This window comes from Phragmites australis, chromosome 7, assembly GCF_958298935.1.
Source record: "Phragmites australis chromosome 7, lpPhrAust1.1, whole genome shotgun sequence".
Classification (NCBI taxonomy): Eukaryota; Viridiplantae; Streptophyta; class Magnoliopsida; order Poales; family Poaceae; genus Phragmites; species Phragmites australis.
This window is the reverse complement of record NC_084927.1, coordinates 2,544,653-2,561,363: the sequence shown is the minus strand read 5'-3', so window position 1 is coordinate 2,561,363 and position 16,711 is coordinate 2,544,653. Positions and strand designations below refer to the sequence as shown.

Sequence of the window (16,711 nt, the reverse complement as noted above, 5' to 3'; positions counted from 1 at the left end):
ATTCAAACGTGCACAAAACCTTGATTCTCAGATTAATATTAAAGCATTTGTAATACTCCATTTATATGCATTTTTTATTATTTCATGTGAACCAAGGTTTTTTTAAACCTTAGTTCATATGAAATAATAAAAATGAGCTTAGCCCAACAACCCCCAAAGAAACAGGGGCAACATATATTTTTTCCAATTCCTTAAAATAGACATACTGTAGCACAAGCTGCAGACCAATTACATGCAACTCCAAAAGAAAAGCTCTGCACTAGACAAATGACAAGATGCATTGTGGCTCTGATGAAATGAGGCTTAAGGACAACAAATATATTATTCCACTGCCCCAGAGTAGAAATTTCAAATATCGGTTTCCAGACAGGGCAGCTAACTATTGCAACTACAGTTACAACTTTCTCCAAACCATTCCATACTTCCATATATGCAGAAATTGAGCTGTTCGTAAAGAAGTTGAGCTAGAATGCATGCATAAAGCTAGGGCATCAGTTGAGCTTTCGAATAAATTACACAGTAATATCGAGCACCTAAGAATCAAAGAAATAAACCGCCTTATGCGCACAGTATGCTTAACATGACCACAGGTTCAACAAAACTAGGAAGCGGTGACTAGAGAGCCGGAGAACGGAGAGGCACAGGGAGCAGGATGAAACAACAGATCCATCTTTCGAGGAGCCTCAAACTTGAGCAGTGCCTTGCGTGAACTTGGGGTCCTCGCACCTGTACTTCCCGTCAGGACCGATACCAAAGCCCTTGGGATCAGCAAACACATTTTCCAACAGCTGGCTCCGTGGAGGGTGCGGGCTTGCGTCGGCAAACTCAACGGCCTCCTCGACAATGTCATCGATCTTCTTCTCAATGCTCTTCAGCTCAGATTCGGTTGCAAGGTTCTGTTCGACGATGTACTTCTTCAAGGCTGTAATGGGATCCCTTCCAGCATAGTGGGATTTCTCATCTGTGCACAGAGAATCATTGTGTGAAGAGTTAGTTTAATAAATGCTCCAACCAAACTGTCAAAGACACAGGAAACCTACGCGCAAGCTTGAAAATTCAACAACCAGTAAGTAAAGTGTGGCGCTAAAACGTATACAATGGAGCAATGAAGAGAATGAAGATATACATTTATAGTTATGTGACCTGTGATAGTCATGAAACAAGATGCATGTGTGCTGAAGAATCCAGTTGCCATATTAGATACATGAATCATGAAATAAAAATCATGGTCAAGTTACGAAAAACAAAAAAGTTCAGTGGATGACATATTGACCCGAACTAGTTAAAGTATCACAAACACCAAAAGTTAATGAATTTAAAGTTTAAACAGTCATCAGATCTTACAAACCTAAAATCCATGTTTAGTTTATTTTAAAAAATCCATATGTTGTTAAGGAAACCATTCATTTGAAACATCTACTTCATGAAAATATCAAGTTCACCAAAACACTTTTCGGTCCGAAATAAAGGGGGAAAGCAGTTGATTCTTACGAAGATCAATATAGGAAGAAACACTAAGGGTCTGTTTGTTTGGGTTTCTGCTTTTGTACTTTTCTGAAAAGCTATGCTTTTGGCTTGTCTGAAAATCTGCTTTTGGAAATAAGTTATTAGTTTATATAATAATTTTTTGGCTTCTCAGCACATAGCTTCTCAGAAAAGCATCTATCAGCGAGCTTCTCAGCTTTAATTCATTTTCCTCATAAGCAGACTAAGTCTTCTCCAGAAGCTATTTTTCTAGAACCCCATTTGTTCTGGCTTCTGGTAGCAGCAGAAGCAGAACCAGAAATAGTAAACAAACATGGCCTAAAATTGTCATATGGGGCCGCACCTACAGCAGGGGCAAGAAAGGTGGCTCCGGTTGACTCCACAAGAGGGATGCTTGCCACATAATTAGTTAGAATCAATTTGGTTGTTAGAAGCAACAGATTTGTTTGTTAAAGATATTAGTTGGGTTGTTAGATTGGTTGTTAGGAGGTCATCTCTATATAAGGAGGAGCTAATCATCAAATAAAGGCAAGCAAGAAGTCGAGTTCCAATTATCGGGGCCGAGCACCATATCCACCACAACTCCCGGGAGCGACTTCGTCCTCCCGTCGAGCACTCCTACTTCCTGTGTCATCTCTCCAAGCCCCTAAGCCACAACACCTTAGTATGTGGTTCCAGCTCCAACGATCTTGTAGCCAACAACGCCATGGCCGACAGTCAGGATGGCGACGCCGATGAAACACGATAGACCTTGGCGTTGATCATCAACAAGCTCGCAAAGCTGGACTCCATTGAAGGGCACCCCTGTGACTTCGACTAGCAGCAACGCGCTCACCACATCGCCATCAATCGCCTCGTGATGCAGCGTGCCGCGCACACCCTTGACGACGACGCAGCGCATCAGGCCTAGGAGCACGGCGTCTATCGCGACCACGACGAGGCACTCCGCGGTCGCGACGATGGCTAGTACCGCGGGAGCAACGAAGGCGGATACCGGGGCCGCGACAGAGGAGGATTCCGCGGACACAACGGCGGTGGATATTGAGGGTGCGATGACACCCCTGGCAAAGACCGCTACGAGTGACCATCACAACTTCATTAGTTGGACTTCCCCAAGTACGACAACCAGAGAGACCCACTTCCGTTCCTCAACCGCTGCGAACAATTTTTTTTGCGGCCAAAGAAGGCGCTGACTAGAGCCCCGACCCTCACTCTACCCAATTTTGAACAAGCTTTTGTCGTCGAGTGTGACGCATCAAGGTCGGGGTTTGGTGCGGTGCTGCACCAAGATGATGGCCCGATTGCGTTCTTTAGTAAGCCAATCGCGCCACGGCATTGGGCACTGGCAACTTATGAACGCAAGCTCATCAGCCTCGTGCAGGCAGTACGCAACTGGAGGCCGTACTTACGGAGGCGATCGTTCGTCGTCAAGATAGACCACTACAGTCTCAAATTCCTGCTCGACCAGCGCCTTGCCGCAATTCCTCAACACCATTGGGTTAGTAAACTACTAGGCTTTGATTTTACAGTGGAGTACAAGCTGGGACACTTCAATACCGTTGTCGACGCACTATCCCGTCGTGATGAAGAGTCTGGCACGGTGATGGCCCTCTCGGCACCTTCTTCTCCATCATCAACGAGTACAAGGCGACGGTGATCTCGGACCCTGCTCTAGTCGCACTTCACGACCAGATCATGGCTGGCACGCTCGGCGAGCCATGGACGGTGACGGAAAGCCTAGTCACCTACCAACACCGCCTCTACATTCCGCCTAGCTCGACACTGCTGCCAATCGTCCTTGTTGCAGCACATGAGGACGGCCACAAGGGCATACAGAAGACACTTCATCGCCTCCATCGTGACTTCCACACGCCCAACACCCGCACGGTCATCCTGGACTACGTACGAGCCTACGTCACATGCCAACAAAACAAGACCGAGCATCTACATCCAGCTGCCACTGCCTGTGTCATCAGCGGTCTGGGCAAACATCACCATGAACTTCATCAAGGGACTACCGAAGATGGGAGGAAAGTTGGTCATCTCGACTGTCGTCGACCGCTTCTCTAAATACGCACACTTCATTCCATTGACGCACCCGTACTCCGCCGAGTCCGTTGCACGGGTGTTCTTCAACGAGATTGTGCGTTTCCACGGCATTCCGGAGTCCATCATCTCCGACAGCGACCCAATGTTCACATCGACCTTCTGGCAGACTCTGTTCCGTGCCTCAAGCTCCAAGCTTCACATGTCGATGGCCTTCCACCCAAAATCCTTGGCCGGTCCGAAGCAGTGAACAAGGTGGTAACCATGTACTTACGGTGCATGACTGGTGATCGCCCTTGTAACTGGATCAAGTGGTTGTCGTGGGACGAGTACATGTACAACACCTCGTTCCACACAGCGTTGTGGGATACACCCTTCCAGGTGGTCTACCGCAGCGACCCACTCTCTTTACGCTCATATGAATCGGGAGACTCGGATGGTTGCCGTCACTAGAACGATGGAGGAATAGGACGAGTTCTTGGCGAACATTCGACATCGGCTTGAACAGGCACAAGAGGTGGCAAAAAAAGTACTACGACAGTCACCATGAGGCTACAATCACAGTTGGTGATTGGGCATGGCTAAGCCTCTGACATCAGCTAGTGGGCTCTCTAGCCCCATCTAGAGGTGGCAAGCTGCGCCCACGCTACTACGGCCCTTACAAAGTGCTTGAGGAGATCAACCCAGCAAAGTTCCGGTTCGAGCTTCCTCCGGTCCCCGACTCCATGACGTGTTCCACATCGGCCTCCTGAAGAAATTTATTGGCTCCCCTCCATCAGCACCTCCGACACTTCCACCAGTGCACCCCGATGCTGTCATTCCAGAACCAAAGCGAGCATTGAAGGTCCGACTATCCCGGGGCATTCGGGAGATGCTTGTGCAATGGCGCGGTCAGCCAGCCTTAGCTGCGTCGTGGGAAGACCTGAACCAATTCCAGCAGCGCTACCCTTCCTTCTAGCTCGAGGACGAGCTGCTTCTCTAGGAGGAGAGAGATGTCATGTGGGGCCGCGCCTACAACAGGGGCAAGAAAGGTGGCTCCGGTTGACTCCACAAGTGGGATGCTTGCCACATAATTAGTTAGAATCAATTTGGTTGTTAGGAGCAACAAATTTATTTGTTAAAGATATTGGTTGGGTTGTTAGGCTGGTTGTTAGGAGGCCTTCTCTATATAAGGAGGGGGCTAATCATTGAATAAAGGCAAGCAAGAAGTTGAGTTCCAATTACCAGTGCTGAGCACCATATCCACCATAGCTCCGGGGAGGCGAGGTTATCGACCTCACCCTCCCGTCGAGCACTCCTACTTCCTGCGCCATCTCTCCAAGCCACAACAAAAATGGATTGATAAAGAGGCACTCCATTAAAGATAGAAAAATGAAATGCATCATCTCAGATGGCCCCGAAAATTCAAGCGAAATTTTAGAAATGGAAAAAGGAAATCCAAGACAAGTGGTACCGAACACCCTATGAAGTGGCCACAAGACAATCTAACCATACTTATCAGGATGTTGACATATCAGATAAGATGACTGTGACGGCGATAAGAACAACAGCTAAAATCTCAGAGAAATGCTTCGTTCACTAGTTCAATTTGCACCAAAGGACTTTAACTTTCTGTCTAACCAGTTTTCATCAAATCCAATTATCCTAATAGTCATGTCATCAGTCCCAGTCCTACATGTATAGACTACAGGGCTAGGAAAATAGGGGGCCTTAACCACACCAATACACACACACACACACAAAATAAAATATACTAAATTTCGTAATCAAATTTTTTGTGTGTGCTATTAACATGGTAACTGCTGTTAAAATTTCAGCTATGGAGTTAGATACTGACCTTAATCTTATAAAATCATACATGGTCCCCTGATTTATGATGCCACATTGCCACTAAAGAGGACCACAGGGCTAGCGCAAGGAATATTATATTTACATGTGCTGTATTGCTAGTACTCTAGAGTATAGTACTTCAACTCAGATACAAGATGAATTTCTTAGTACAAACTTGATGACTGAGAAATTTTTGTTGCCATTTCCCGGTTCTCTAGTCAGTTACCCTAGTAGACACCAGCAATGTCACTACTTATAAAACAAAACTGAAACCAAAAGAAACAGGAAAGTGATACTTACCAGGCTTCCTGAGCTCATCTGGGTCTGCAAGAGAGTGACCTCGGAACCGGTAGGTTTCGCACTCCACTAGCGTTGGTCCTTCACCTCTTCTTGCCCTCTCAATTGCCTCCTTTGCAACCTCCCTGACTTTCAGGACATCCATACCATCAACATGCACCCCGGGCATTCCAAATGCTGGTCCCTTCTTCCAAATCTCTGGGTCCGAAGTAGCCCTAAGGTGTGACATCCCAATTGCCCACAGGTTGTTCTCCACAACAAACACAATAGGAAGCTTCCAAAGCTGTGCCATGTTCAGGCACTCAAAGAACTGGCCATTGTTACAGGTACCATCTCCAAAGAACGCCAATGTGACATCAAGCCCATCAGGGCCGGACTGCTTGAGCACCTCATGGCGGTACTTAGCAGCAAAGGCTGCACCAGTGGCAACAGGGATGCCCTCTCCGATGAAGGCAAAGCCTCCGAGGACATTGTGGGGAGCAGAGAACATGTGCATGGAACCACCCTGTCCACGGCAGCAGCCGGTGGCCTTGCCAAAGAGCTCAGCCATGACAGAACGGGCTGGGACACCCTTGGAGAGTGAATGGACGTGATCACGATATGTGCTAACAACACAGTCAGCTTGGTTTAGAAGCTTGATGAAGCCAGTGGAGACAGCCTCCTGCCCGTTGTAAAGGTGGACGAAACCGAACATCTTGCCACGATAGTACATTTGCGCGCACATGTCCTCAAAAACACGGCCAAGAATCATGTCCTCATACAGCTCCAGAACCTCTTCCCGTGTCACAGCCTGAAGCAAAAGAGCCACCATGAATTAAGAACACAGTAGTTGCCCAACTTGAAGAAACTTGCAACATTAATAATAGAGAAGATAAAGTTTTCATATCCAATCAACATAATGAATGCAAAATTTGAAGGTAGATCTTGTGAATACAGTAACTTTCTTATTTTCGAGAGTTAAATGGTGGATCTCTTTCACCGGATCATGCAAAAGCTTGAATATCAGTTGCGAACCAGCAAACCATTTAACTAAAAGAACGGTCTCAATTGAGAGAATCGAATAGTTGAGACATTTACACATGGGCAGTCCCAAAAAGGACAACTTTTGCAGCAGTTCCAATCCTACGAGTGTAGGTAACATTTACACATGGGTGGTGCTCAAAGTTAACAAGAGAGTTCGCGACATAAGATTTGGGACGCCAGGCTAGCATTCCAAGGACTGAACTTACTATTCCAACCTTGGCGAAGAGAATTTTGTAAGCTTACACACAAACCAATCTAGTTCTGAACTAAGCTCACATGCAAATCCAAAATTGTGACCCCAAGAAACACAACCATGTAAACAATCTAGCAGTGCTTAAATTTAAACTACATCACGAATCTGATTTTACACTCGCGCGGTGCCCAAGATCCAATCGCGCGACGGATTGAAACTGCGAAAAAGCGCGCAAGATCGGAACGGGCAGCACCCAAGATCGCCTCTTTTTTTCTTAGGAAGGGAGATACGAAAGAGAGAAGGATTTCCTGACCGGATGCGCGGCGGGGGCCTGCGCAGCCTTGTTCCCGGCGAGCACGTCGTTGGTGACGGCGACAGCGGTGCGCAGGCGCGTCTGCTGTGCCCCGCGGCGCGGCCTGGCGGAGGCGACTCCGGCGGCGGGGAGCGGCGCCCTGTCGCCGCCGGATCTCGCGGCCACCGGCGCCAGGAACTTGGCGGCGGTGAAGGAGGCGGCGGCCATCTCCTGGCTGCTCCTCTAGGCCCGGCGGTACGCGCAATGCAGCGTGGAAGAAAGAGGAGGACAGAGGGAGGGAGTGGGGAGGCGGAGTCGTAGTCGTATAAAGAGAGGTGAGGGGGGCGGCGGACGGGCGGAGAGAACGAGGATGGAGGGCGTTAGGGAAACAAGGAGGGGAGGCCTCGGTGGCGCTCACGCTCGGCTTTGGAGGGTCCGCCCAACCCACACACCACACTGAGCTACGCTACCCCTCCTCTCTTGTCTGGATTTGGCGGCTGCGTAATGCGATGTTAACTGGGGTCAGGTTCTTGTTCATCTGCCCAACCACAAAAATTCAAGGGGGGGCAGGCTTGACTTCTTTGTTGCACCGATGTCAAGGGGCTAGGGAGTTTTGTTGTATGTTTTTCGAAAATTAGAAAGAGCTCTTGTTTGTATTGCGTGGGTATTGATTCTTACGAGGAGCGTCAAACAGCAAACGAAGGAGAATAGAAATCGTGCGTTCTTGTAAGCAAAATTCTGTATATTGTCCATTTAGAGTATGTTTTTCTTATTGGAGAAATACATCAGTTCCTACGTAAAAAATAGATAAAAAAGACACTATATAAGTGACGAATCGTAATATAATCTGTCACTTATGATAAAAATGACATGTCGTAGTTGCTACCTGTCACTAATGATGACTCATTAATAACAGATCATCCTAGATCAGTCATTGATGACAGATGCAAACTTGATCCATCACCTATGACGACTCATCAGTGACATATCATTTTAGATCAGTCATTAGTGATGAGTGAAGTTTTTACCTGTTACCAATGATTAACTCATAGTGACGGATTTCATATGTCAGTCATTAGTAACAAGTCAAGTATGATCCGTCACAATGACGGTATTTATAAATACTTGCTCAGTTTCAATAGTAGAATAATTATGACTCATCACTTATATATTCTACAGTCCTATATGACATAACTTGACACAACACTAGCTACTATCATACTGATACCAGAATAACTCATACTGGTACCAGAATAACGTAAGAGCCACAAACTCCAAGTATTAAAAAAAAGCAAGTCAAAATGCTTCAAATGTTGTAAATTTATTTATTTATTTTATTTTTCTCTTATTTTTTCTCACTTCAGCAGCACTAGAATAAGAACTATTATACATTTCTACTCAAGTTTGGTATAAGGAGTGTTGGTTATGAACACAAATTTTTGGAGACGAGAACTCGATCTTACAAACCATTTTTGGTCTCAAAAATTTGCCGAACCCAACTTTGTTAGGGAGAAACGGATGTAACTTTTTCTGTAAATGTTTGTAGAGTAAAAAAACATCAAAATCGGAATTTGTATGTAAAAGTTATGCCCGTTTTACCGAATACACTCTAAGTCATCTATTTTATTTGTCAAAATAAAAATCAATCATTGATGACGTGTCACTGTTACGACCCGTCATCAATGAAGTTGTTGATGACGAGTTAACCCGTCACCAATTCCCTTCAGCAAAAAAGTTAAAAGTATAACATCTCCGACTTCCTTGAGAACGCACTCAACGGTGAGATGGTAAGAGCGCTACGTGTGTGAGGCTAGGTCGCGAGTTCAATTCTGTCGGAACGCAAAGTATGAAAATAATGTGAAAATCCCCTGTCACACATGGTGAGTGATGATAACTCAGGTGAAAAAAAATTATTTTTTTTATTTTGTAAAAAATGGGAAAAACGTTCGTCAATCATAAGTGTTGTGACCCATCACTTATAATTTGTAATAAATGATAGGTTACAGTTTTAACCCATCATTTATGATTTTAATAAGTGACTAGTTAAGTTTTGACCCGTCACCAATGATCTTATTAGTGACGGGTCCTTATCTATCATTTATGACAATTATCAGTGATGCGTTTGGAGTGACAGATGCGGTACCCGTTATCTATTACGATTATGACCTATCACTTTTGAGCTTTTTTCACGTAATGAGCACACGATTGTCTCGAAATAATAAATTTAGCTAGATTGTGTGCTTCTGTTTCGAGAGGATGTTTTGAAAAATCTCTTGATTTGAAACATTTTACTTAAGTTGACCAATTCTCCTAACTCTTCGATACGAGTCGCCAAACTCGACAAAAATGTGTGTGAGTGCATACCAAATCGTCATTGATCTAATGAACAATGTATACTGATTAGTTATATCACGCTGTGTTTAAGCTCAACTTTTTTTTTCCTAATTTCTGAATTTAGCTCTGAAAGTGCTGAACTATAAACATTATTTATAACCACAGCAGAATATTACTTTGCATCGTCCTATTGGTCTAAATTTTTTGCATCTACGTATTTTTTAAAAAATAGTATGAAACTAAGTTATTCTTAATATAAAATCAAATGACAAGTACAAGTTGGATGTTTCTATATACATGATTGAGAACTAAAGTTGAGCACATCCAGCTTTCATTAAGAAAGCCTATCCAACAACGTTTCTGCTTCCAATTGTGGTAAATTTTAATTTACATTCTCATCTAGAAAGTATATAGAGTCAATAATCCCCTTCCCCTCAGCGTCCCTATGAGAGGCGACGCGAGGGGCACCCTGACACCTCACCCAACCACCACCATAGCCCAACCCTAGCCATATGTCACTACCGCTGGCCGGTGGTGGCAGTGGCAACCAGAGATGAAGTTAGAGGGCTTCCTTCTGTGTCCTCCTTTCCCTCTTTTCCTCCATCCTTCTCATTTTGCTTGTTCCTCATCCATATCAGGTGGTGGGTCAATCTGTGTTGCGCAGTTGGATCGGCACACGAGTGATTAATCTGGTCACCTTGGCTCCTCAATGGCAACTGATCTTGGCGGCAGTGACGGCCATATGCTTGTCATGGTAGTAGCCCACAAGGCTCCAACTGCAATCACTCCATGTGGGGGTCGGTGTGATGGCGGGTGCCTTTTCATGCGTGTGATGCCATTGTAGTGTGCCCCTGTGTGATGGATTTGTTCGTTGGTTGCGGTGGCGACTAAGATTTAGGCTTGGCGTGTATCCGCTAGTTGGGTTGTGCCTCCTTGCTAGTGCCAACGGGCGTGCTGCATGGACAAGGCCTACGCAGTCCACATCTATGGATTGTGGGTTGGCTTCATCTTCTGCTATGGTGAAATTGTGAGGGTTGTGTGATGTTAGTCTCGGGTGGAAACCCTTGATCTGACTCCCTAGTTATGTCCGGTGACGTTGACTCCTATGCGCGTTGCTCCCCCTGTTGAAGTTGTTATCTCGGTCAGTGCCTTCATACTAACTTCCAAGGTCTTATGGTGGTATTGGGTGAAAACTCATGATTCAGTTTCTTGGATCATGATGACTGCGTTTATAGCACAATATTCCTCCTTGAAGGTGTTATTTATATGCCATAGTCCTCCTCCTCTTCGTCACTATGGCGGCTGATGGAGTATGGATGTAGATTCTTGTGTGATGTCTTGGCAGCGGAATCTTTTCTTCCTATGGATATATTTTGGATCTTGAACTTTGCTTGAGGCATGTGTTGTCTTCAGGTTGGTTGGCATGAGCACATACCTTGTTCCCTCCCCCATCCGAAGAGCAAGAAAATGGATGATGGACATGTAATAGCTAGCAAGCGTATGGACATCGAGGAATACCTGGTGGTACTTAGCTGGAAGCGAGTCGTTTCTTCCTTGTTTTCATTTTTTTTTTTTGTGTTTGAGTTTCCTGAAGCCAATTTGCTTCGGGTTCTCTAGACGATGGCAGTGTAATGGCTATATGTATTCTTTGCGTCTTGACCTCCTGTTAATATACATGCTAGAAGTTGTACTTCATTCATCTAAAAAAATAGAAATTTAGAAAGTTTATAAATCAATGCTAGTGTTGAGAGACGTCTTTGCACTACAATCTAGTGTAGTAATTCCACTAGCACGACATAGATAGGTTTGTGTGATTGAACTTGCGACTCCAGAGGAGAAAAAACCATTGTCAAATGGAATTCATATTTGCCTAAGGGGCAACGGTTAATCCACATAACCTAATGCATTGGGCCGACCCTTGTAGTCTTAATACCAAAACAATCATGGAAGTAGGTTGAAAAGATAGACAATAGTGTTGCTACTTGTGACCTTTCATAGTAAGCTAGAAACTAGATTAGGGAGATATCATAAATGATTGTAAAGTAGCCGCCATTTATCCCTTTATTATCCTAGTGAAAACTAAACCTAGAATCGGCCTTTTACTCCTTTTCATCTCATTGCATCGCATCATTCATGTGTCTTGCATTCATGTTATTTATCAATTTACATATTTTCATTTCCTAGTTGTAATTTATTATTTCACTATTTTTCATTCTTGCAAATGATTAGCATGCTATCTTCGCTTATCTTCATTACTCATAAGAGATACTTATTGATGTAGAGCTGTTGTCCTCGGTGGAATACGATACCTTGGAATACTCTACGATTAAAGTGATACACCAGTCCCGTGCACTTGCGGGTTATCAGCAGCTATAACGTTGTTTGTTCGAAATTTTTTTCAACCAACCAAAACATATTGAAGTGGATTAAAAAAACTAGCTCGAACATTCAATGGATCAAAAAAATCTTTTGTTGGATCCGAGGGATAGGTCCATTGGTACATGATAGCTTCGTGTTTTCTCATCGGATAATTCCTACTTGTGCTTGAATACATAGACATGAGCGTATCTTTGTTGATTGGCATTTTCTTCAGTCAAGGCAAGAATGACACACACACACACATATATATATACACACACATTGAATGTCAATGAGGGAAAGGTCTCATCTTGCCTATTTTCTATCTTGGAAGTACTATAAGAAACTATCCGAAAAATTCTCCCTTGGGGATAATGGCAGGATTTTTCCATAATGACCATGAATAGTTGCTCCTATAGTGGCCAAATAAGGCTTTGCTGCTCTTATCTTTTTAACACCCATTAGAGGAGGAGTATGTACACTCGGGAGTACAGAAAAGTATACACACACACACAAACACACACACACTAAACAAGATCTTCCGAGAAGTTATGTGATTTGGAATTGTTTGTGGTTTTTAAGATTTTTTCACCATCCATTGCCAGATTTTAAAGGCCATAATTATTGCATCCATTGATATTTTATTTGTAAATCTTCAAAATATAAAGGCTCATTAATAGAAAAAAGAATGGATCTTATTTTGATGGGTTTAGACTATATATAATGAGATATCAAATGTGTATTATAATAGTACTCTCCCTTTTTTGTCGTATTAGCCTTGTGCATAGATATTAAGAACAATTGCTACACTTCTGGGTCCCTTTAGGGGTGCGTTTGGTTGGAGGATGAAGTTGGATGGGATAGAGTCATCCATATTTTTCAGGATGGGATGCTCCAATTTTCCGTTTGGTTGGAATGAATGGAATGAACCAGTTTTTTTAGTTGGTGTGATTAAAGTAGATAAAATGAGCTAATTTTTTATTTGGTTAGTGGGATTAGAGTGGATAGGATTATACATTCATATTTATATGCATTCCATAAGCATTTAGATGAATTTGTGCATGTTTGAATTCAAATTGAATTAAAAAGAGAACATCACATAAAATGATAAAAATGCATATATATATATATATATATATATATATATATATAACATTACAAAGGAACTCAATTTTTCACCAAATAACTTAGAGTTGGAAATATTTGTATAAATTAGTACATCATATGAGAAGAATATTAGTGAATTTTCCATATTTTTGGAATTTATTTGAGGCATTAAAAATTGCTAGACGTTATAAAAGTATGCTTCTTTGGAGAATTTTAATTAATTATTGGCTACTGATTTTTGATCAAACTAATTAAAACAGTTTGCTAGTGAACTCTAGTTTGCTCATGAAAATATTTAGAATTTTTAGATTATTCTTATACTCCCTAATAAAATCAAGTGTTAAATAGGCAACCCACGAACAGTCCATTCGATTTCCCTTGATCGGCTCATCCAGCATATTAGAAATTATTCTCTTACCCTGACCGTCCTATCTAATCTATCCAGCAAACCAAACACTATAAAAACTAAAAAACCATCTCCCTAATAAATTATCTATCCATCCATCCATCCAACCAAATCATACCACTAAGGTCGTCTCTTAGGCCTACTCTAACAGCAGCGTCATCCACATCCGCATCATTGTTTTTGGCACTGTAGCGAGAATTTGCCGCTCGCCTGGCTCCAACAGAGACGGCAACTGGCCCTACAGTGTTGTTTCGAGCAGCATTTTGGAGCTGGCCAATGGCAAATTTGCCGAACGTTTGGAGCTCCCTCTATTACTGTTCACAGCGTATACACGTGGGTTTGAGGGGAGGAGGAGAGTAATAGAAGGTAAGAAATATGGTGTCTGTTGGAGATAAAAAAAAATAGAGGATACTGTAATAGTGTTATTGTTGTGTATTTTTTGGAAATTTCAATGTGTATTTCTTCCGTGGGCCGACGTAGAGCTGCTGGACCGGGCTGTTTCTTTGCTTTCGGCCTAGGCCCGTGACTTGGTTGCTTATAAGCCGGCTGCTAGGGTTGGATGGGTGGAGCTTTCGGTGCGGGGGTTTCCTTCTCCTCTTGGGTGCTGGCGGCGGCTCAACTGCGGAGGCCGCATCCTCCGCTCCTCGTGGGCGGATTGGATTCTGGTGGCTTTGGCCGGCTATTTCGGTTCTGGAAGTCGTCGGATGGCAGGAGGCTGCGGGAGATTCGGAGGTATGGCTTTGGCCGAGTGCTTGCCATGGGGTCGAACTCGCATCTATATATCTTCTCCTCCCCCTCACATGAATTTCAGATGAGTTTTGATCTCTTTTTGCTTGTCTCTCCTGTGGTTTCCTCTCTGGTGCATTGGTGAGATTGAGTTCGAGTTCATCTCGTGCTTGTGGGCCGGTGCTCAGTCCTGAGGAAACTCGGTTGGCTCTCTGGAGCTGCACTGTCAAGGCTCGCCCGTACTGCAGTGGCCGTGCGGTTGAGGTCTTGTATCTCTGACATCCCTCACACCGGCAGAAAGGCAGGTTGTTGGATTTCTGGGTCAGCGGCATTTGAGCTGTGCCTTACCTCGATCATCAGTCCTCTTCATCGAGTTGCACTGTGAGCCGTCCTTTCCCTTTTCTGTTCTGATTGTATGGATCCCTGATATATACATGCTCTGTGATGATCTATTGTGTTGAAATTGAATTAGAATAATGAGTACAATAGAATTGATCTTGGTGCTCTGAGTATCACTATAGGCAGTGCTCTGATTTGTTCTCTGTTGAGTGGATTTCAGTGAGCTTTTGCTGAGGCTGAATCCTTCTTTGTAGTCACTGCCAATAGTTTGCAATGCCTGGACATGAGGCTTGATATTTGATCTCAGTACATTCAGATATCTTAGTTTGTTTATTTGTCAGCCTTACTTGAGGTTCAACTGTTATGCTGACCTCTGTGCAGAGATCTTTAGCTGTCCTGAGTTTATTTTTAGTATAATTTCTATTTTTGGTAGTTCTGTCCAGGTATTTGTAGTTTCTAGAGCATTGTATATCAAGATCTTTTCTAGGTGTGATCTCACATTCTAATTCAATTAGTGATATATATAACTGAACAGTTTGGGAGCAAATCTTCTTAGATTTGGGGCCAACTGTTGTAAATGATCTGAGAGCTATTTTCTCTGTATCAACCTGATCAGTACTGTTTCAGATACTTGTTTCATAATTTCTGCAATTATTTTCTGCAGCCATCTAAATTATGATCATGTTTTTGATATATGGTTCTTACTATTTTTTTATGCTGGGATATGTATATATATGCTTATATTATCGCATATATTACAACAGTTATAGGGATGAATTTTTATAGTTTGTGTTGGAGATGACTTTATTACTTCATGGTACTAGTTTGTCTCCTCAAGCACCACGATGAGCAATGAGAAAAAAAAAATCAAGTCAAGGAAGATGTAGCGAACATTAAATGGAATAGGTGCATATATCTGGCGGAGCCACATTCAGCTAGGGTGTGCACCCTGTAAATCTAAATTTTAGTTAAAACTGATCCATTTTAATCGTATGTGCACTCCTTAAATCTAAAATTATGCCATCTGAAACAACTTATTTGTATATATTGTTACATATACGGTGAGATATAGTGCACCCTTGCCACTTTGCGCTGGCTCCACCCCTCGAAGCAAGGGGCAATTCCGTCTATTGCGTAGCACAGTAGAAGGGCAAGACTATTGAGGCTGGGTAAGACTTGTTCATGGTGATGGAATGGCGGTCTAGAAGAAGACGATTTTTTTTGTGAGGAGAAGATGATGAAGGTTTTTTTTTTCGAGGAGAAGATGACCAAGATTGATGCAGTGTCATTTGGAAGCGGTGACTAAGTAAAATTGAGGCCATGTGAAGACGATGGTGAGAAGCACGAAGAAAAGCAATCCTTAAAAGGTACAGCAAGGTTGTTTGGTAAGATTGGATTATTTGATTTTTTTTTAATTTGTTTGCTCACAGGGTACTCTGACTTTTTATTAGAGGAAAACCATGGAGATAGAAAGAGGCATGAGTGGACGAATGTATGTATCACTCTGCATCTATTCATTCGTATCATGATATATATAGGAACAAAGATATTTCTAATAATTTTTAATCTCAAACAAAGCATCAAGATGGAACACACGACACTCATTACCGGCACATATATAGTTCGACGACCTAAAGAAAAACTCTTGTCTGCACACATATAAATCGACGACCTAAAGGGAAGAAAGTGGCAATGAAAACCACAAGAATCGATCAAGATTATTCGAACGAATGGATTCCTCGGTCGATCAGCGTGGGACCAGGGTCTCGAAGCAGTTGAGCCCATCCAACTCGACGGCGAACCGCGGTTTCAGCTGCTGCTTCTTGCCAATAATCTTCACGGCAGCACCGCTGGTGAGCTCCATCTTCACCTGCTGCATTTTGCTGCTGCTGCTGACATCTGCCACTGCTGGGCTCGCCAAGAACTGCAATCAAATGACAAAGTAGCAGAACCGTTCAGATCAGGGTAAAAATGTATATATGCAAATGAATGACTATGTAAAGGCCACAGCAAATTAAGCTTGTAATGAGAGAGATGATCATGGTTTTACAAGACCTTGCTCTTGAAGCCCTCGCTGGCCACAGGTGAAGACAATATGACATCTGTGGAAGCCATGAGAGCTCTGTGCAAGAGGCCGGCAAGCTAAACAATGAGACAGACGGCAGCTCCAAGTACTGATCAAGCCACTGCTGCCTTCAATTCCACTGGCTACTCTATTACCGCGCAATTTTCGACCCATCAATGGTCTATTTATATGAAAGCTTTGCTTCTAGAT

At 43.3% G+C, this 16,711-nt stretch overlaps 2 protein-coding genes across 2 annotated transcripts; both read right to left on the bottom strand.

Moving 5' to 3' along the window:
* Positions 1–297: 297 nt before the first annotated feature.
* LOC133923868 (pyruvate dehydrogenase E1 component subunit alpha-3, chloroplastic) lies at positions 298–7,669 on the bottom strand. The gene is made up of 3 exons (XM_062369147.1): positions 7,188–7,669; positions 5,662–6,448; positions 298–961 (listed from the first exon to the last, which is right to left on the bottom strand). The coding sequence occupies exons 1-3, from the start codon at positions 7,392–7,394 to the stop codon at positions 684–686; spliced, it is 1,272 nt and encodes a 423-aa protein (XP_062225131.1). The 5' UTR covers positions 7,395–7,669; the 3' UTR covers positions 298–683.
* Positions 7,670–15,903: 8,234 nt separating this feature from the next.
* On the bottom strand, positions 15,904–16,711 carry LOC133923401 (uncharacterized). The gene is made up of 2 exons (XM_062368712.1): positions 16,492–16,711; positions 15,904–16,360 (listed from the first exon to the last, which is right to left on the bottom strand). The coding sequence occupies exons 1-2, from the start codon at positions 16,549–16,551 to the stop codon at positions 16,184–16,186; spliced, it is 237 nt and encodes a 78-aa protein (XP_062224696.1). The 5' UTR covers positions 16,552–16,711; the 3' UTR covers positions 15,904–16,183.